Source organism: Aquarana catesbeiana, linkage group LG02 (assembly GCF_042186555.1).
Source record: "Aquarana catesbeiana isolate 2022-GZ linkage group LG02, ASM4218655v1, whole genome shotgun sequence".
Taxonomy (NCBI): Eukaryota; Metazoa; Chordata; class Amphibia; order Anura; family Ranidae; genus Aquarana; species Aquarana catesbeiana.
The window spans coordinates 312848644-312871031 of record NC_133325.1 but is presented as its reverse complement, the minus strand read 5'-3'; the positions used below and the strand labels follow the sequence as shown (position 1 = coordinate 312871031).

Sequence of the window (22388 nt, the reverse complement as noted above, 5' to 3'; positions counted from 1 at the left end):
CGACAGATTGCAAAAGATAGTAGGACAAACCCGAAAAAATTCTTCAAATATTTTAACAGTAAAAAGGTCAGGTCTGAGTGTGTATTTGGGATTGGGGACAAAGAGAAGGCACATTTATTAACCACTTCCCACCCCCCATATAACAGAATGATGGCCGGAAAGTGGTTGCATTAGCCTGACTGAGCGTCATATGAGGTGCAGCAGGATAAGCCGCTGGCGCCCCAGCGATCAAGGATGACGCGTGTCCCTCGGACACGTGATCGACTGTGTCCAATCACAGCTGGTCACAAGTGTAAACAAAGAGTGGTTACTAGGAGATCTCTGCTTCTTCTCCTCACACACTGATCGTGTGAGGAGAGAGCAGGAGATCAGTGAATAGATTGCTAATTTACAGTTACTGTTACGCTTTACTGTGCACCACACGGTCCCCCCAATAAAGAGAACCTGTCACCAGAATACTGTCACACAGCCCATCTGGATCTGTCACACGGTCCACCTGGATCTGTCACACAGCCCATCTGTCACACAGTCCATCTGGATCTGTCACACAGGCCCATCATCAGTACCGCCATCGGTACCGCCATCAGTACCGCCATCGGTGTTGCCATCAAAACCGTCATACAGGCCCGCATCAGTACTGCCATCAGTACCGTCACACAGGCCCGCCATCAGTGACCTGCCAGTACCACCAGCAGTACCATCACACAGGCCCACCATCAGTACTGCCATCAGTCTAGTCACACAGGCCCACCATCAGTGACCTTTCAGTACTACCAGCAGTACTATCACACAGGCCCACCATCAGTACTGCCATCAGTACCACCACACAGACCCGCCATCAGTGACCTGTCAGTACCACCAGCAGTACCGTCACATAGGCCGGCCATCAGTACCGTCACACAGGCCCATCATCAGTACCGCCATCATGTCCCAAAGATTTTTCACCCCTGAGGAGGCATATAACATCCTTACTATGTCGGATGATGAGAGCAGCGGGGAGCTCTCATCATCTGATTTCTGGTTCAGAATTTGAGCCAGTAGAGAGTAGTGGATCAGAGACCGAGTCAGCAGAGGAAACAGTCTCTGCTAAAAGAATAAGGAGACCAGGACCAAGATCAGAAGACGTGCCTACCACCAGCAGCACCAGACCCCAGGAAGAGGAGCCCAGTACCAGTACTGTAATTACACACCCAACCCAAAGAATCCAGGCCTAGTCCTACCTTCCTGATGCCTTGGCAAACCTCTTATAGTTGCCTGCCAGCTCAGGGTCAGCTATAATCCCCCTTTCGCCGCACAGCTAGGTGTGCAGCCCAACACTACAAATTTTTCCCAATTATATTAGTTTTATTTGTTTTTCCCAGAAAATTTGCTGCATGGTGGACCAAACAAATCTCTTTGCAGAGCAATTTATTGCTGCCACACCCAATTCATCCTACGCCCGTATGTTTCATTGGCGACATCTCACACTAGACGAGTTCAAATTGTTTTTGGGCCTTACATTTAATATGGGGCTTACAAAGAAGAACAAACTGCATGCCTACTGGTCCACCCACTCCATCTACCACATGCCGATATATATTGCTGTCATGTCCAAGACACACTATGACATGATTATGCGTTTTCTACATTTTAATGATAACTCGCAGTGCCTTCCCCGAGATCATCCCAACCACGATATATTGTATAAGATACGCCCTCTAATAAATTCTTTTCCAAGCGATTTGCTGAAGTGTATGTCCCAGACCAAAATATTTGTGTGGACGAATTCCTTATCCACTTTACTGGCCGGCTGCACTTCAAACAGTATATTCCCAGTAAGAGGGCCAGGTATGAATTAAAACTGAATAAGCTTTGCAACAGAGCCACTGGATATGTGTACACCTTCCGCATTTATGAAGGCAAAGACTCCCAGCTCCATCCCCCTGAGTGCCCCACATACATTGGAACCAGTGGGAAAATTGTCTGGGAGCTGGCATACCCCCTGTTCAAAAAAGGATATCATTTATATGTGGACAATTATTATACCAGCTTGCCCCTTTTTTGTCACCTGTACACAACAAAACACTGGCCTGCGGTACCTTCAGAAAAAACAGGAAGGGCTTCCCACAAAATTTATTAACAAAAAGGCTACAAAATGGAGAACCCGCATTTATGAGGAATGAGGAAGTGTTGGCCATGAAGTGGAGGAACAAGAAAGATGTTCACATCCTCTCTACCATCCACATTGACACCTTGGTGGAGATTCAGAGAAGACACGGCCCTATTGCCCTGATTTACCATCAAGGACCCGCCCCAGGAAGCATTCGCTCTGATAGTGTGAGTCGACTTCCTGAGCAACATTTTCCCTATAACATTCCCCCCCCCCCAACCGAATCAGTAAGAAGACGCCAAAAGAAATGTGTATGCAGCAGAGGAGGAGTTAGGAGAGATACCAGTTATTATTGTCCCCAATGTCCCTCTAACAACCTGGCCTGTGCATCAGAAATGGCTTCAGAAGTTATCACACATCCATAAGATATTAGTTCTCCTTATTTTTAACAGACTGACATTTCCCCGTTTCAAATACCTGTGTGGATCATTTGCCTGCCACCATGTTTCTAGATTTCACGTTAACTGACCCTGGCCTGTTTACCGACAATGCCTTTGCCTGCCGTTAATCGACTATGTTTTTTGCCTGCCACTTGGACTGATATTTTGCCCTTCTACTTTAGTACACAGGGGTCTCACATATGTGAGGGGCTTCAGAATAGCGTTCTGAAGAAAAAAAGAGAGAGAAAAAACGTTTTTGGTTTTCTGTGTTCCCAAAACAGGGTCTGGAGTCTGGAGGCTTTAGAGAGATTTGGGTGGGAGAAGCCTCTACCCCTGTCCCCCTGGCTGTAAGCTTGATGGTCCTTCCTGCTGCCTGGACCAATACTTTGGCCGTGCTGACCATATCGCTGCCTGTAATGACCCAGGATTTTATGGACCATGTTTCCTCCTGCTGCCTGGAACAATACTTTGGCTGTGTTGACCATATCTCTGCCTGCTGCCTCTACTGACTATGGACAGTATTTCTGTCTGGACAATTCCTTTTGCTGCTGCTGACCACATCACTGCCTGCCACCTGGACCAATGCTTTGGCTGTGCTGATAGTATCTCTGCCTGCACTAACTATGGACAGTATTTCTGCCTCCTGCCTGGATGATTGCTTTTGCTGTCGCTGACCACATCCCTGCCTGCTGCCTGGACCGATGCTCTTCTCTGTGGACCACTGCACTACTGAAACCACAGGTAATCTTTTGTTATTTGGTATGTGCATGCTATGTGTTAGAAATATGAAGGGCCTTCAAAAATGTGATTGGTAGTCAGAAAATTATATGTGTCATTTATGCTCTAGAATGCCTGGAGGTGCTATTGGATGTTGGGCCGTTGTATATGGCCAGGCTGTGTAAAAGTCTCACATATGTGGTATAGCCATACTCAGGAGGAGTAGCAGAATGTATTTTGGGGTGTCATTTTTGCTATGTACATGCTATGTGTTAGAAATATCATATAAATTGACAACTTTGTGTAAAACAAAATACATTTTCATTTTTTTCCACGTTTTCCAAAAACTTGTAAAAAAAAATGAACCATTCAAAAGACTTATAATGCCTCATTGAATATATGTTGGGGTGTTTGCTTTCCAAAATGGTGTAATTTTGTTGGCATTTTCATTGTCCTGGTGCTCAAGGGTCTTCAAACATGTGATAGGTAGCGATGAAATTATATGTGTAATTTATGCTCTTAGAAAGCCTAGAGGTGCTACTTGGATGTTGGGCCTCTGTATGTGGCCAGGCTGTGTAAAAGTCTCACACATGTGGTATCGCCATACTCAGGAGGAGTAGCAGAATGCATTTTGGGGTGTCATTTTTGGTATGTACATGCTGTGTGTTAGAAATATCATATAAATTGACAACTTTGTGTAAAACAAAATACATTTTCATTTTTTTCCACGTTTTCCAAAAACTTGTAAAAGAAAATGAACCATTCAAAAGACTCATAATGCCTCACTGAATATATGTTGGGGTGTTTGCTTTCCAAAATGGTGTAATTTTGTTGGCATTTTCATTGTCCTGGTGCTCAAGGGTCTTCAAACTTGTGATAGGTAGTCATGAAATTATATGTGTAATTTATGCTCTTAGAAAGCCTAGAGGTGCTACTTGGATGTTGGGCCTCTGTATGTGGCCAGGCTGTGTAAAAGTCTCACACATGTGGTATCGCCATACTCAGGAGGAGTAGCAGAATGCATTTTGGGGTGTCCTTTTTGGTATGTACATGCTGTGTGTTAGAAATATATGAAATTATATGTGTAATTTATGATGGTGCTCCCTGCATGTTAGGCCTCTGTATGTGGCCAGGCTGTGTAAAAGTCTCACACATGTGGTATCTCCATACTCAGGAGGAGTAACAGAATGTATTTTGGGGTATGACTGTAAGTATGCTGTGAAAAAATTCCGCCAAAAATAGTGGGAAAAAAATTACAGCCTTTCTCAAGCAGGGTTGCTTGTAAGTTTGCGAGGGGTTCCTTAAACGGTGAGTAATGGCAAGTTAATCTCTCATCTACACTAACCACCAATGCAAAGGAGCACTTCTACACTGACCACTAATGTTAGGGAATGTCAATGAATGTTTCTTTATTAATGTAATTTATTTCAAGGTTATTACTAAAAATAATGTTGTTGTATAAAGCGGGGGGGTTAAAAAAAAAAACTATGATAGGTACACCACATTTCTTCTTTCATTTAAAATTTTCCACAATTATTGATCATGTCAATGTACCATAATTTGTAGGTATAATAATTTTTAGCAGAGGTTCCGAGACCTAAAAATAATTTCAACATTTTCTCCAGGGTAAAAAAGGTAAGTGCTGTCACCCTCTAGATATATATACTAGTGTTGCAGGGGTGATTGTGTCCCTAGAGTGATTTGTTAAAATTACAATTTTTTTGACAGGTAAAAGAAATCTGGTATATTCATTTCAATGTATATTTGTTTGTTTTTCTGGAGTTCTGATTAAACATATGCACTGTATGAAAAACAGTTTTTGAAATGTTATAATTGCAATGTAGATCCTGATCCAAATTAAAACCATCATATAATACTTAAAATCTTTTGTGCTCTGTCTTGGATTCACACATTTTCCTCTTCTGATTACCCTGAAGCTACAAGTGTACTTAAAATGTGAAACATATGTTGAAGGAATTATTTATTGCAAATGGTCTCTGCAATCTTAATTTCTCTTGCTCCATCTAAGCAACTCAAAAAGACTCATGTACACTTGACATCGTTGGGTTGCCTTGGAGTAAAAATAAAGAATCTCTATTTTTTTCAATTTTTTGGATCCTAAATATACTTTTTTCTAATGCCTCGTACACACAATTGGACATTTCAACAACGAAATCCTGGGATCCTTCAGGATTTCTAAGGGCGTAAATTTTTGATTTTACTCCTCACTACCTATCATAGTTTTGAAGGCCATAAAATGCCCAGATGGCACAAAACCCCCCACAAATGACCCCATTTTGGAAAGTAGACACCCCAAGCTATTTGCATGTTGAGGCATGGAATATTTTATATTTTGACACAAGTTGCGGGAAAGTGACAATTTTTTTTTTTTTTTTGCACAAAGTTGTCACTAAATGATATATTGCTCGAACATGCCCATAGCTTGGGGTGTCTACTTTCCAAAATAGGGTCATTTGGGGGGGTTTTGTGCCACCTGGGCATTCCATGGCCTCCGAAACTGTGATAGGCAGTGAAGAGTGAAATCAAAAATTTACGCCCTTTGAAAGCCTGAAGGCGGTGCTTGGTTTTCGGGGTCCCGTACGCGGCTAGGCTCCCAAAAAGTCTCACACATGTGGTATCCCTGTACTCAGGAGAAGCAACAGAATGTATTTTGGGGTGTAATTTCACATATTCCCATGGCATGTTTGAGCAATATATCATTTAGTGACAACTTTGTGCAAAAAAAAAAAAAAATTGTCAATTTCCCGCAACTTGTGTTACAATATAAAATATTCCATGGACTCGACATGCCTCTCAGCAAATAGCTTGGGGTGTCTACTTTCCAAAATGGGGTCATTTGGGGGGGTTTGAACTGTCCTGGCATTTTATGCACAACATTTAGAAGTTTATGTCACACATCACCCACTCTTCTAATCACTTGAAGACAAAGCCCTGACACTTTCTTTACATGAAAAAAAAAATTTTTTTTTGCAAGAAAATTACTTTGAACCCCCAAACATTATATATATTTTTTAAAGCAAATGCCCTACAGATTAAAATGGTGGGTGTTTCATTTTTTTTTTTCACACAGTATTTGCGCAGCAATTTTTCAAACGCATTTTTGGGGAAAAAACACACTTTTTAAAATTTTAATGCACTAAAACACACTATATTGCCCATATGTTTGATGAAATAAAAAAGATGATCTTAGGCCAAGTACATGGATACCAAACATGACATGCTTTAAAATTGCGCACAAACGTGCATTGGCAAAAAAATAAATACATTTTTAAAAGCCTTTAAAAGTCTTTACAGGTTACCACTTTAGATTTACAGAGGAGGTCTGCTGCTAAATTACTGCCCTCGATCTGACCTTCGCGGTGATACCTCACATGCATGGTACAATTGCTGTTTACATTTGACGCCAGACCGATGCTTGCGTTCGCCTTAGCACGAGAGCAGGGGGGGGGGACAGGGGTGCTTTTTTTTTTCTTTATTTTTTTTTTTGCTTTTTTTATCTTATTTTTAAACTGTTCCTTTCATATTATTTTTAATCATTTTTATTGTTATCTCAGGGAATGTAAATATCCCCTATGATAGCAATAGGTAGTGACAGGTACTCTTTTTTGAAAAAATTGGGGTCTATTTGACCCTAGATCTCTCCTCTGCCCTCAAAGCATCTGACCACACCAAGATCGGTGTGATAAAATGCTTTCCCAATTTCCCAATGGCGCTGTTTACATCCGGCGAAATCTAAGTCATAAAATGCTCGTAGCTTCCTGGTTCTTAGGCCATAGAGATGTTTGGAGCCACTCTGGTCTCTGATCAGCTCTATGGTCAGCTAGCTGAATCACCGGCTGCATTCTCAGGTTCCCTGTTGAGACAGGAGAGCCAGAGAAAAACACGGAAGACGGTGGGGGGGGCATTCCCTCCCACTGCTTGTAAAAGCAGTCTAGAGGCTAATTAGCTGCTAGGATTGCTTTTACATGAAAGCCGACCGCTGGCTGAAAAGAATGATACCAAGATGATACCTAAACCTGCAGGCATCATTCTGATATAACCACTCAAAGTCGTGAATGGCGTACCTGAAGACAAAAAAATGGTTAACAATAAAACACAGTAAACGGTAAAGTATAAAAAAATTGCATACCTGAAAAGCAAACATGATAAAACATAATAACAATAAAACATTGCAGAATAGAATACAGTAAAAAAGAGCAGAACAATAGAGAGAGAATAGAGAGAGAGAAAACAATAAAACGACAACTATTTTTTTTAATTTCATATTATTTTTTTGTGTTTTTTTTTTTTTTTTACACTTTTTTTTGTAACTGTAACTTTTATAACTGTAACCGGTTCCAGGTTCGGGTCTCTCAAAATGCGATGGCATCTTGCGAGACCCTGTGAAAGTGTGCCTAGTCTGTGCAATGCTGTACCCTACGTTAATACTCAACTAGTGTATGGTAGCGTTCAAAACATTCACCAATGCAAAGACCAGGATTATCAGGACAGGAGGGACAATAATAGCGGGTGTCACGCCTATATCCACGCTTGCTGCAGACACGACATCTTTTTGGGGGGGATTCGTTGGGTAGGGGTACTCGGGAGGACATAAAGAAAATGCCTCTCATGCAGCCGACTGCATTTGGTTGGGGATGTGAATGGGGGAAGTATGGGTGCTGCAGAAGTGGTGGGTTCCCAATTTGGATTGGCGAACGCAGCAAGAAGGGCACTATGGGCACGACGGGCCAGTGTTTGTCTTCTTCTTGGTGGCAGCGGGACACTACTTGTGCTTGCCACCTCACCAGCTTGAACTGCACTTATGGGACTCGCCACGTCACCAAGTGTTACTGCAGCGCTGGTTTCACTACGACCAGGGTGTACTAGGCCGTGCGTGGGTGTTAGCGCTACTAGCGCTAATCTGACGCTGCCTGGGGTGACGCATATCACCGCCGGGCGATCAGGGGGCTAAACCTTCATTCGGTAATAAACGGCGGGTGCCCTGACACTATAAAAAATAAATGAACTAACCAGCCTTACCCGTAACACTGGTTATCACTGGTGAAAGGGTTAACTAGGGGGCAATCAAGGGGTTAAAACCTTTATTAGGTAGTATATGGGGGTCCCTGATGCTATAAAACGCTGACGGCGAACCTAAATATTTACCTCCCTAACTAGCGTCACCAGTGACACTAATACAGCGATCAGAAAAATGATCGCTTAGTGACACTGGCGACGGGGGGGTGATCAAGGGGTTAAAACTTTATTAGGGGGGTTAGGGAGGTATCCCAGACCTAAAGGGGGCTACCACTAACTGCCCTACCACACTAACTGTCACAAACTGACACCAATGCAGTAATCAGAAAAAAAAAAAAAACTGCTTGGTGTCAGTGTGACGGGGGGGGGGGGGGGGGGGTGATTAGGGGGGGATCGGGGGTGTTATGTGTGCCTGGCATGTTCTACTGTGATGTGTAGTGTTGTGCACTCACATTGCAGTCTTTTCTCCTCGGTGCCGGAACGGAAATTACCGAGCCGAGGAGAGATGACATCACTTCCTCTGCCTCTGTGTACTATACAGAGGCAGGGGAATGATCCCAATGGCTGGGAGCGATCGGGGGGGGCCACGAATGGATGGCCTCCCCCTCACCTCCGATCGCCGGGGGACAAACGCCGACCGCCTCGGGCACTGCGGTTACGTGATTCTGCCTGCCTGTGCCATTCTGCCGACGTACATTGTTGTGAGGCAGTCGGCAAGTGGTTAAGGCGATGGGGGCTACATAGAAAGTTGGATAATAATTTAGAAGAGGTGACTTCTAAAAGACATTTAAAAAAAAAATAGTAATATATTACATGTATCCTATAAAAGTACGCAGTATTTCTTGGTACTTACTTTAGAAGGCCCAATGCTGGACTTAGTCCTGGTGGGTCCTGGGGCACTTCAAGTTCAGGGTCCCCTCAACATATAAATTAAAATATATGACAAATAAAAAAGTGAACTGAAATGAATGATAAGCTGCATTTATTTAAAAAAAAGAAAAAAAAACTTCCGAAGAAGACACCTGTCTGATTTTTTTCCCCAATTTTATTGAATGTAAGAGTACACATTGCACAGGTAATTGGAACTGGCAGGTCATACATCACAGTTATGCATCACACTACAATATTTACAAAAAGTCTTTCTACCTACACTAAACATCTGAAAAATCTTTAACTAAATCATCAAACTGTATCATCTTGAGGACACTGCTCTCCACAGCCAGTAGGCACAGAGCACTTTGTCTTTCAAGGGTAATCGTGGTTCTTAGATCATTCTTTATCAGTGCCAATTTGCTGATCGACCCTTCTCCCGAACAATTAGTGACCAGAACCCATAACCCAGAAAACAGAATTTGTGCTGTGTCAGGCAATACCTCTTCTTGCTGAGCTACCAGGAATGCTGGAGAGTTCCTGGGACAATTCCTTGAATGATTTTGTCGGGAAACTTGTTTGTCTTGAAACCTGAACTCTTTGCTCCTCCCATGAACTTCCTGATTTAAACCATGTCTCTGCACTTCCTGTTTCCTAGAATATTGTGCTCTCTCCAGCCAGTATCTTGCTCCTGTCTTCCCTGCTGCCGTCCATATTTTGCTACTACTCATTTTCGACCCTTGGCTTGTTACATGACTATGCTTCTGCCTGATCCCAACCTGCAACCTACTCGTTACTGACCTTTTGGCTTGTTTAATTACTTTGCTTCTGTTTGGTTCCTGCCTGCTTGTCCGGTACTGGACCCTGTCTTTCTCACCTCCTGGTGGGGCGGTCCTGAGGACCGCGACTTGGTACTAACATGCCGCAAAATCCATCACCACCATCAGGAGCTCTGGTGAACACCAGTTAGTACTTAGACTCCTCACCTCTGGTGAGCCTGTGTCATTCACCAGGGTAACTGCCTGTGTACCTATCCTGCTGGTCAGAGGTAGTTCCACTTCTGCTACAGAAACTGGTCTTCGAGCCCGACCTTTGATCCTGACAGATGAAGTGAGACATGACCAGATTTTGGCAAAGGCTGCCAGCTTGACAACACTACTGAAGTCTTAATGGAAAATAACTTTCATTTTGGTAGCATTTGAAGCAGTTGCTGACAATCAGGTGCTCTTTTTGCCTATGAGTCTCACTAGTTGTACCAGTAAGTTTAGAGGCCAAAATGTCCAATCGAAGGTACACTAGTGAAGAGGCCTACACGTTTCTGAGCATGACAGATGAGAGTGAAGAGGAAGTCATCCATCTGTCAGATTGAGGTTTAGTATATGAACCAGTAGACAGCAGTGGCACCCTGACATATAGCTCTGACAACGGAGTAGTGGTCCCTGCTAAGGTCAGGCGTACCAGACCCCATTCTTCTTCTGTTTTTGAGGCGCAAGAACCGCAGGGCTCTCGTATGGAGCAGAGAGCCAGTACTAGTGAACTGGTGAACTGGCAAGCACCAGCGGCCTAGTGCATCTTGGCCGTACATCCAGCACTGGAATAACACTTGGTGACGTCGCGAGTCCCATAAGTGCAGTTCAAGCTGGTGAGGTAGCTAGCACAAGTAGTGTCCCACAGCCACCAAGAAGACAAAGACAGACCCGTCGAGCCCATAGTGCCCTTCCTGCTGCATTTGCCAATCGGAATTGGGAGCCCACCACTTCTGCAGCACTCGTACTTCCCCCGTTCACTTGCCAACCTGCAGTTCAGTTGGAAACAGTTGATTTTACGTCACTTTACTTTTATTCTCTGTTTTTCATGGAAGAGCTCTATAGATCTATTGTGGACCAAAGCAATTCGTATGCTGGTCATCATCATCATCAATTCATTGCCTCTAATCCCCAGTTGACCCTTTCCAGAGATTGGAGACCTATTACGGTCTCCGAATTAAAGACCTTCCTGGGCCTATCCCTTCTCATGGGCATAACTAAAAAATGTGAGTTGCGGTCATATTGGTCCACTGACCCAATTCACCATATGCCAGTGTTCTCTGCCTCCATGACCGGGACACGATACAAGCAGATCTTGCAGTTCATGCATTTCAATGACAATGAACTCGGGGTGACCCTGAATATGATCAGCTCTACAAAATTCCATCCCTCGTAAACCACTTCAGCCAACAGTTTGCAGCCTTGATTAGTTCCAATCAAGTTGTCTGCGTTGATGAGTCCCTGATTAAGTTTTCTGGCTGCTTGTCATTCAAACAGTATCTTCCCAGCAAGCGTGCCAGATATGGGGTCAAGATGTATGAGCTCTGTGACATGGCAACAGGCTATACAAATAGTTTTATGGTTTACAAGGGAAGAGATAGTTACGTAGAGCCGGAGAACTGCCCAGACTACATAGGGAGCTCTGGTAAGATTATGTGGGACTTGGTGTCACCCTTATTCAGAAATGGGTACCACTTGTATGTGGACAATTATTACACAAGCGTGCCACTTTTTAGTCACTTGTTCAATCATGGAATTGGTGCATGTGGCACCGTGCGATCTAATCGCCGGGGCTTACCCAAGCGCCTTGTAGATTCCCATCTTAGGCTGGGGGAGAGAGACTGCTTGAGATGTAATAATTTGCTCGCTGTAAAGTGAAGGCATAATAAGAATGTTTTTGTTCTGTCCTCCCTTCGCGCAGACACGATGGTCCAAATTCAAATGGCGACTGGTGGTATGGAGAAACCCCTCTGTGTCCACGAATATAACCAAAATATGGGAGGGGTGGACCTCAACGATAAGTTGATGGCACCATGCTTAATTGCCCGTAAGGCCAGACGCTGGTACAAAAAAGTGTCTGTATACTTATTCCAATTGGCTCTGCAGAACACTTATGCGCTGTACAAAGGTTCAGGATGAACTGGATCCTTCCTTAAATTCCAGGAAGAGATCATCACAGCCCTTCTGTTTCCAGACGGTGCTGTGGCCCAACTTCCCAATGCAAATGCAGTGAGCCGGCTGCATGGGAGGCATTTTCAGTATGTCCTCCCTGGTACCCCTACCAAACGATCACCCCAAAGAAGATGTTGCGTCCGTAGCAAGCGCGGATTTAGGCGTGACACCCGCTATTGTTGTCCCTCCTGTCCTGACCAACCTGGTCTCTGCATCGGTGAATGTTTCGAATGCTACCACATACTAGTGGAGTATTAGCGTAGGGTACAGCACTGCACAGACTAGGATACACTTTCACTGGGTCTCCAAAGATGCCAGCGCATTTTTAGAGACCCAAACCTGGAACCATTACAGTTACAAATAAAAGTGTAAAAAATTTATATATTTATATAAAATAAAACAGCCAAAAATAGTTGTCATTTTATTCTTTCTCTATTGTTCTCTCTCTGTTGTTCTGCTCTGTTTTACTGTATTTTTTAACTGCAATGTTTTATTGTTACTATGTTTTATCATGTTTGCTTTTCAGGTATGTAATTCTTTTATACTTTACTGTTTACTGTGTTTTATTGTTAACCATTATTTTCAGGTATGCCATTCAGCATATAAAAAGCATATATGCCGAAGCATGGGGGCAGGTGTGGAAGGGTGATGTGCCCCTAACATTAAGGGCGGATTTCCCCCATGCTTCGGCATATATTTTTTACTCTTTTTTTTTTTGGATTGTTGTTGTTTATTGAGATAATGTTTTATTGTTACCATTGTTTGCTTTTCAGGTAAGCCATTCAGCTGCAGCACTGATTTATTTATCTTAACAGCAACAGCGTTTGCTCCCAGGATACGTAAATCAGCGACTCCATCGCTGTAGGAGGTGATTTCCCCACCACAGTTAAAAAAAAAAAAAAAAAAGTGCACATATGCCCATCATTAGAGGTGGGTGGATGCAGGGCCGTATTCTAATGGTGGTCATACCCACCGATCAATCTCTTTTTTCGTTCAGCCCACAGGCTGCATGAAAAAAGAGAACATGGACTTTGAGTGGTTATACCAGAATGATGCCTGCTGGTTTAGGTATCATCTTGGTATCATTCTTTTCAGCCATTGGTCAGCTTTCATGTAAAAGCAATCCTAGCGGCTAATTTTACAAGCAGTGGGAGGGAACGTTCACCCCCTCCGTCGTCTTCCATGGTTTTCTCTGGCTCTCCTGTCCCACCGGGAAACCTGAGAATGCAGCGCTGGTGGTTCAGACAGCTGACCATACAGCTGATCGAAGACCAGTACAGCTCCAATCATCTCTATGGCCTAAGAAACCAGAAGCTACGATCATTTTATGACTTCGGTTTCTCCGGATATAAACGGCGCCTTTGGGAAAGTATCTTATCACACCGATCTTGGTGTGGTCAGATGCTTTGAGCGCAGAGGAGAGATCTAGAGTCAATAGACCCCAATTTTTTTTTAAAAGAGTATCTGTCACTACCTATTGCTATCATATGGGGATATTTACATTCCCTGTGATAACAATAAAAATGATAAATAAAATTTAAAAAAATGAAAGGAACAGCATAAAAAAAAGTAAAATAAATAATGAAAAAAAAAGCACCCCTGAACCCCATGCTTGCGCACAATGGCGAACTCAAGCATCGGTCTCGTGTCATATGTAAACAGCATGTGAGGTATCACCATGAACGTCAGATAGAGGGCAGTCATTTTAGCAGTAGACCTCCTCTGTAAATCTAAAGTGGTAACCTGTAAAGGCTTTTAAAGGCTTTTAAAAATGTATGTAGTTTGTCGCCACTACATGGTTGTGCGCAATTTTAAAGCATGTCGTGTTTGGTATCTATGTACTCAGCATAAGATCATCTTTTGTATTTTACTAAACATGTGAGCAATATAGTGTGTCTTAGTGCATTAAAATTCAAAAAGTGTTTTTTTCCCAAAAAATTGCATTTGAAAAATCGCTGCGCAAATACAGTGTGAAAAACAAATTGCAACACCCACCATTTTAATCTGTAGGGCCTGTGCTTTAAAAAATATATATACTGTTTGGGGGTTCAAAGTTATTTTCGAGCAAAAGAAAAGTATTTTTTCATGTAAACAAAAAGTGTCAGAAAGGGCTTTGTCTTCAAGTGGTTAGAAGAGTGGGTGATGTGTGGCATAAGCTTCTAATGTTGTGCATAAAATACCAGGACAGGTAAACCCCCCCCCCAACAACCCCTTTTTGGAAAGTAGACACCCCAAGCTATTTGCTAATAGGCATGTTGAGTACATGGAATATTTTATATTTTGCCACAAGTTTCGGGAAAATGACAATACATTTTTTTTTTTCACAAAGTTGTCATTAAATTATATATTGCTCAAACATGCCATAGGCATATGTGAAATGACACCTCAAAATACATTCTGCTGCTTCCTCTGAGTATGGGGATACCACATGTGTGAAACTTTTTGGGAGCCAGCCATGTACAGGACCCCGAAAACTAATCACCGCCTTCAGACTTTCTAAGGGTGTAAAATAGTGATTTCGCTTCTCACTATCAACCACAGTTACAGAGGCCCTGAAATGTCCAGAAAGCACAAAATTCCTCCAAATGACCCAATTTTGGAATGTAGACACCCCATGGTATTTGCTAAGAGGCATGGTCAGTATTTTGCAGCTCTCGTTTTGTTTTTGAAAATGAAGAAAGAAAAGGATTTTTTTTTTCTTTTTTCAATTTTCAAAACTTTGTGACAAAAAGCGAGATCTGCAAAATACTCAACATGCATCTCAGCAAATAGCTTGGGGTGTCTACTTTCCAAAATTGGGTCATTTGGGGGGGGGGGGGGGGGGGTGCTGTCTGAGCATTTCATGGCCTCGGAAACTGTGATAGGTAGTGAGGAGTGAAATCAAGTATTTACGCCGTTAGAAAGCCTGAAGGTTTTTGAGGTCGTGTACGCGGCTAGACTGCCAAAAAGTTCGACACATGTGGTATCCCTGTACTCAGGAGAAGCAGCAGAATGTATTTTGGGGTGTCATTTCACATATGCCCATGGCATGTTTGAGCAATATATCATTTAGTGACAACTTTGTGAAAAAATAAATAAATAATATATTGTCATTTTCCTAAAACTTGTGACAAAATATAACATTTTCCATGGACTCAACATGCATCTTAGCAAATAGTTTGGGGTGTCTACTTTCCAAAATGGGGTCATTTGGGGGGGGGGGTTGTACTGCCCTGCCCTTTTAGCACCTCAAGAAATGAGATAGGCAGTCGTAAACTAAAAGCTGCGTAAATTCCAGAAAATATACCCTAGTTTGTAGACGCTATAATTTTTGCGCAAACCAATATATATATATATATATATATATATATATGTTTATTGCATTTATTTTTACCAGAGACATGCGGCTGAATGCTTTTTGGCCTAAATGTATGAATAAAATTACGTTTATTGTATTTTTTTTATAACAAAAATTAGAAAATATCTTTTTTTTTCAAAATTTTCGTTTTTTTTTTCCTTTATATCACAAAAAATAAAAACCGCAGAGGTGATCAAATACCACCAAAAGAAAGCTCTGTTTGTGGGAAAAAAGGACGCAAATTTTGTTTGGGTACAGCATTGCATGACCACGTAATTACCAGTTAAAGTAGTGCAGTGCCAGATTGTAAAAAGTGTTCTGGTCAGGAAGGGGTAAAACCTTCCGGGGCTGAAGTGGTTAAACACTTTAAAATCTAAATATTTATTCTTATCTTATAAAAATAAGATACAAATAAATATACCCAGGGTATTATTAATTACTTAAAAAAATGTAATAATTTAATTCCAGACGTCCTCTATTGAGAAGGGTTGATGGATTTGGAAGAGACAACTTTCGCTATGTTGTTGATATTACACATCAAGGGTGTGAAGTTTGTTAGTTTATTACTGATAATGCTATAGTAAAACTTAGTTTGATATAGTATTACATACATTTATGAATTCAGAATAAATATAGAACACAAAATAGTGAAAATCAGTATTGCATACTGTGCACATAAATGAGAAAATTATATATGTTCATGTAATAAAAATGTGTTTGTTTGTTTTTTTGCTCATTACAGGATAATGATCACAGTGACATGGGATTTAGCAGTCCAAGTAAGAATCTTTTTTCTTATATATATTTCATTGCATATGTTGTACATAGGTAGTTGGCAGATGTTCTGAGCTTGCTGATATGCATTCATTCGATTTAATTTTATGTGTTTCATTGCAGTAGAACTGGGACTGCAAGTATGAAAAAATGGAAACTGGTATGTTAGTTTGGGGCAAAATAAAGGTATATGCCTCTGGTAACAAACAAAAACAATTGGTAATACATTCTACAATAAAGCATCTAAAACCAAAAAATAAAATTAGGCTGGCATAGTTCTTATCCACTTGAGTCCTCAAGCCTTTGTTTCCCTAAATCCACTCAAGTTACAGAATAGCGGGGTTCTGTACATTAAAGTGGATGTAAACCCTCTCAAATAACTATAAGAAATGATGCAAAGATAAAATATAAGAAAAAATATCCCAGCATTAACAGCTATAGGGCGCTGTTCTGTCACAGAAGCTCCTGGTCGCTGGCGAAGTAAAAAATCTTCGATCGCCGGCGACCAGGAAGGAGGCGTGTCTTCTCGGAGCTTCTGTGACAGAACAGCGCCCTATAGCGGAATCATCTGGGAGTACACCACAACTCTTTCATCGGAGACAAATAGTGGAGAGAGTATTATTGGTGAATACCCTGGATGCTAGTGCTGGAATATCGGAGGTCATTATTTACCCCCTTCTGTGTGGGTTAAAGCGATCTAGCCGAAGCTGGTGAGTTTGTCCTCTAAAGGGGAGTGAAATCACGGACACAGAGGTGTGGTGGAAGATTTATTTAGTTGAAGGTCTTCACTATATCACGTCACGAACTTTACACAGCAACATTTTCTTTAACCATCTTTTGATCTTTTGATGGTCCATATATTTATACTTTTTGGTTGTTCACTCTAAAGGACTCAAAAATAACGTTTTTTTTTTTTTTGGATCACGTATTCACATATTTGATCAGTTTTTCACTTCATTTTCAATTATCAGGATATTTATTTTTATGCACTGTGTTTTAGGTTATATATCACTTATTTTTCACTAGTTGCACATCTCCTATGTTGATTAGATTGTAATCATTCACTTGATCCACTTAGTTCATGTATTCTACCGCCGCTATTTGCTTCACCATTTTGGGGGTTGTCAGTTCAAGGTGGATCAAATTTCTGTCTAGAAAACATATGGCCAAAGATAGTAAAGTGCAATTAGATGTACCGCACATGAAACAAAAGTTCATATATACCAGAGTCCCAACAAAAGTCCATAGGGTAGATGAAGTGCTCCGTGACCCCTCAGAAATGTAGGTCAGCTTCAAAGTCTACACACCATCACCGAAAAAAGAAACCTTGTGCTCAGAGTGGTCCCCTTTGGTAATGCACTTACCACAAATGGGCTAATAATGAACCTTATTATCTCCAGGTACTACTGCATACACCACTATTCTGGAATGGAATCCTTCAAAGGACAGCAATCATAATGTGGGTCAACCTGGTCTCTCCTTTATGATGTGAACTGAAATCCTGTTCCTGTATATGTCACGATTATTTCTTAAGATTGCTCACCAAATAAACCATGCAAAAGAGAAGGAATTCACATAGCATAAGATTGTTTTTATTGGGAACATACCCGCAACCCATAAAAATATACTTACAAGATTAATCAGATAAAACAGCATTGGAGATGTTTAAGTCAATACCGCACAGCACATGTCAATTCTCACCGCTTCTTAGGTGTTATTTGGACACGATGAGAGCCGAGATGACAGACGTTGAGGCTGGCAGGCAGGGGAGCTGCGTGGGCACACCCTAACGCATTTTGTAATCAAGTATTCCTCAGAGGGCATGGCCATGCAGCACAGCTCATCCCTTAAATACGCCAAGCGAGTAGAGGATTAACTCACGATCCGCCAAAGCGCCAGGCAGTCAGTGCAGACATCACCGCGCCAAGCTAGAATGAGCATAAGCCTATAGTAGCACAAAACATACAAGCTGCATGCACCTAAAAATGCCTACCATCGCATATAGCACTCGCGTGAGCACCACCCGACACAGAGACACCCGGAAAAAAATCCCAGTGCGTGCCACAATGCCGGCCCAAGCGAATACCTACAATAGGCACTTAAAAACATTGTCCGACGGCGAGAGTAAAACACACACTCGCATGAATGAAGCAAACGCCATCAGATCAATATGCATTCCCATAGCCATAACATACCAGAGCTGTCAGCAACTCTAAACGGGTAAATGGGAGGAACATGCATACATGCAAATATATGTATAACAAGAACATACATCAAATAGCGTTATATTATAAAATAACATTTAACCCAAAATGTGCATGTAAAAACATTAATAATAAAATGACGCTTTAAAAGAGGAAATAATGTCAGTGTAAAAATTGCAAGAATGCCGCAGTCACTACTTGTGCTGCAGCATAGTCACACAACACCCACATATTACCAGATATAAACATACTGCAAATCTAAATACAAGCATGCCGTGGTCACCACATGTGCTGCAGCATACTGTAATCACACGACTATAGTCGCACGTCACCACATGTACTGCAGCAAAGATGCACAACCATAGTCGCACATCACCACATGTGATGCAGCATAGTCACACGACACCCACATATTACTAAGTGTAAACATACTGCAAGATCAACTATCACTATAGTGAAACAATGCATCAAGAAGCTAGCCCAGCGGTGTGCACAAACATACCAAGCGAAATACTTCAAGTAAAAATAAAAAAGAGAAAATAAATAAAATAAATTCAAATATCAAAAAAGTAAGGAACAAATATATTAAAAAGGTATTAGAAGAGAGAAACCCAGTGCTGCTGCAGACAGGCACAGTGCTGGATCAATCCAGGATTTGATCCAGGAGTGCTGGATCGGTCTGGGATTCAGGTCAGTATTTAGGGGGGACTGGGGGGGGACAACTAGTGGAAGATATTTTACCTTAATGCAGGTAATGCATTAAGGTTAAAAAAAATTCTGGCTTTAGAACCACTTTAAACCTCTTCTACTTTATATATCTATTGTGACAGTAACAAACCCTTTCACAGAGTATGAGAATGGTTAACCAGCATGCGGGCTTCTCATTCATGCAGGTTGAGGGACTCTAGGATGTGTGTTTGGTAGAGAGGAAACTGGTTGTCCAGTGTCTTTTGAGATTAGTAAATCCTAGTATGGTCATAGAGACCGGAGGCTTCATAGAGACTTGGGAGGGATAAAGTTTCCTATCCTGGCTGGGTCCATGTTTTACCAGTAGCCAGCACTCTGATTAGGCAGGTGTCTGCAACCCTTATGAGTTTTGTATTTGCAATAGTTCAGGGGTCTTCTCTCCCCAAAGAGTCCATGTGGTTGCAAGGTAGAAGTACGGCAAGGTTCTTACTGATGCAATGAGAGAACCCATGCAAATCCAGTACGGGTTTCCACATTGCATGTCACCCACTGGCGGTTCACACTGCCCTATGTGAACCGCTGCAGGTGTCAATACAAAAGTTATTGACACTCCCAGATCGGTTCGCATATCGCAGTGCAAACCGTCAATTCGGACAGGAATCGGATAGCATGGGTGTGAACACTTATGCAATCCGATTCTGGTGTGGACCAGAAAAAAGGTCTGCACAACTTTGGTCTGAATGCAATGCAAATTCAGTCATACGATCTGTATGGCTGAATTCGCATCACACAGACATTGCACGTGATTTGCACAGCAGTGCAATGTGAATCAAATGCGATGTCTGACATCGCAGCAGTGTGAACCCAGCCTAAATGTCCACATGCTAGATGTGTGATAGTTTGGGTGGAAGGAGATGCAGGGTCTGAGCAGCTGAGATAGCCAGGATGTAAACAAACAGATATAGTGCTGGCAGATCAAAAAATAGCAGCTGGCAAAAACATTCGGATGAATCGTACACACATATATAAAGCTATATTACTGCGCTAAAAGTGACCAGTGATAATCAAAACAAGGATATCTTAATAAATAGGTAAGTGAAAAATGAGAAGAAAAAAGTAATAGTCTCAAATAAGTCCAAGTCAGTAAAAAAAAGATGTGAAGGGATCTTTCTAACCCGAAGTTCTTAACACCCAGGTGTACCTCCACCTTAGACAAAGAGGACTGTTACCAAAACCCTTTGCATAGAAAGAGTCATAAAGGCTTTGAAGAATGAATATGGCATCTGTGGAAAGATCAGTATTATCACCAAAACTCCACCCATGGTCACCACTGATCTCCCATCTAGTAACATGAGACGTTTTAGCGGAATATATAAAAGAAGAACTGGGAAGACCCACATAGTGTACAACTGTATAGGCAGTTTATTGATAAATGCATGACTAGCCACTCACAATGATAAAAGCAACAAGCGCTTAAATATTAAAATGTAATGAGGGATACAAATACATCCCTTTCTCAACCCATGAAGCATAAACCTAAATAAACCAGAGGTTTTGCTGCTTCATACAGTATAGTATCAAATGCCCCTCAGACTTTAAAGAAGCCCCATTGATTTGCAGTCTTTTTCAGCTTTGGTTTTTTTCATGAGCTGCAGACAAACATTTAAATCTTAACCACCTATGTTAACCGATTGCCGACCAGCGGACAACAATGTACGTCGGCACAATAGCACGGCTGCGCAAATGGGTGTACCTGTACGTCCCCTTTAAGACATGGCATTGTGGAAGCGTGCGCAGCCGCGGTGTACCCCGTGAGCGTGCCTGCGGGTCCCGCAGACTCGATGTCCGCCGGGGACCTGCGATCGTGACACAGAGAGGCAGAAAGGGGAGATGCCTATGTAAACAAGGCATTTCCCTGTTCTGCCTAGCAACACGACAGCGATCTACTGTTCCCTGTCATCGGGAGCAGTGATCTCTGTCATGTTGTAGTGAGCCCATCTCCACCACAGAGAGAATCACTCCTTAGGACACACTTAACCCCTTGATTGCCCCCTAGTGTTTAACCCCTTCCCTGCCAGTGTCATTTACACCTTAATCAGTGCATTTTTATAGCACTGATCACTGTATAAATGACAATGGTCCAAAAATAGTGTCCAATGTGTCCAATGTGTCCGCCATAATGTCGCAGTCACGATAAAAATCACAGATCGCCGCCATTACTAATAAAAAAATGAATAATAAAAATGCCATAAATCTATCCCCTATTTTGCAGACGCTGTAACTTTTGCACAACCAATCAATATACACTTACTGCGATTTTTTTACCAAAAATATGTAGAAGAATATATATCGGCCTAAACTGAGAAAGAAATTTGTTTTTTTTATAGATTTTTGGGGGATATTTATTATAGCAAAAAGAAAAAAAATTTTTTTTTTTCAAAATTGTCGCTTTTTTTTGTTTATAGCGCAAAAAATAAAAACTGCAGAGGTGATAAAATACGACCAAAAGAAAGCTCTATTTGTGGGGAAAAAAGGACGTCAATTTTGCTTTGGTGTAATGTCGCACCACCGCGCAATTGTCAGTTAAAGCAACGCAGTGCCGTATCGCAAAAAGTGCTCTGATCAGGAAGGGGTTAAAGTCTTCTGGTGCTGAAGTGATTAAACACGTGGTGATGTGTTGACCAGAAAACCTGCTCAAGTATTTCCCTTGTTAGACTTCAGAACCCATTACTGGCTTTTACTTGGTAAATAAACTCAGAAACAGTTTAACACCAGGGCCCTTTTATAAATACGGAAGCATTCCCTGAGAAATGTTTCTCCTGTACACCACCTTTCCAGTAACATTCTCACAGTGCATATTAATTACAAAGCCTGAGCAACCAAACTTGTATGCTATTGCTTTTGCCCTTAGCTAAACATAAAATTATTACAGAATTTTGCACACTGTTACACAGACATACATACAAATTGCATATGATTATCATGATTGCTAATAGCAGTAACAAAGCTGTACTCTTGTCTGAACGTGGTATGGGGTATAATTTTTAGTTGTCATCCAGGGCACATCTTCAAACAGCCTGCATGTAACTCTTCCCTATCCTACCCTTCATCAAACTCTTCCCTATCTTACCCTTCATCAAGCTCTTCCCTATCCTACCCTTCATCAAACTCTTCCCTATCCTACCCTTCATCAAACTCTTCCCTATCCTACCCTTCATCAAGCTCTTCCCTATCCTACCCTTCATCAAACTCTTC

The 22388-nt window shown here is 41.8% G+C and overlaps 1 protein-coding gene across 9 annotated transcripts in view; it reads left to right on the top strand.

Moving 5' to 3' along the window:
- Positions 1 to 22388, top strand: part of AFF3 (ALF transcription elongation factor 3) — a 523081-nt gene that overhangs the window by 336844 nt on the left and 163849 nt on the right. For all 9 annotated transcript variants that reach the window (XM_073614716.1, XM_073614715.1, XM_073614718.1 and 6 more), the window contains one exon: positions 16211 to 16247. In XM_073614716.1, coding sequence (XP_073470817.1) covers positions 16211 to 16247 — 37 coding nt within the window. The remainder of the gene's footprint in view (positions 1 to 16210; positions 16248 to 22388) is intronic.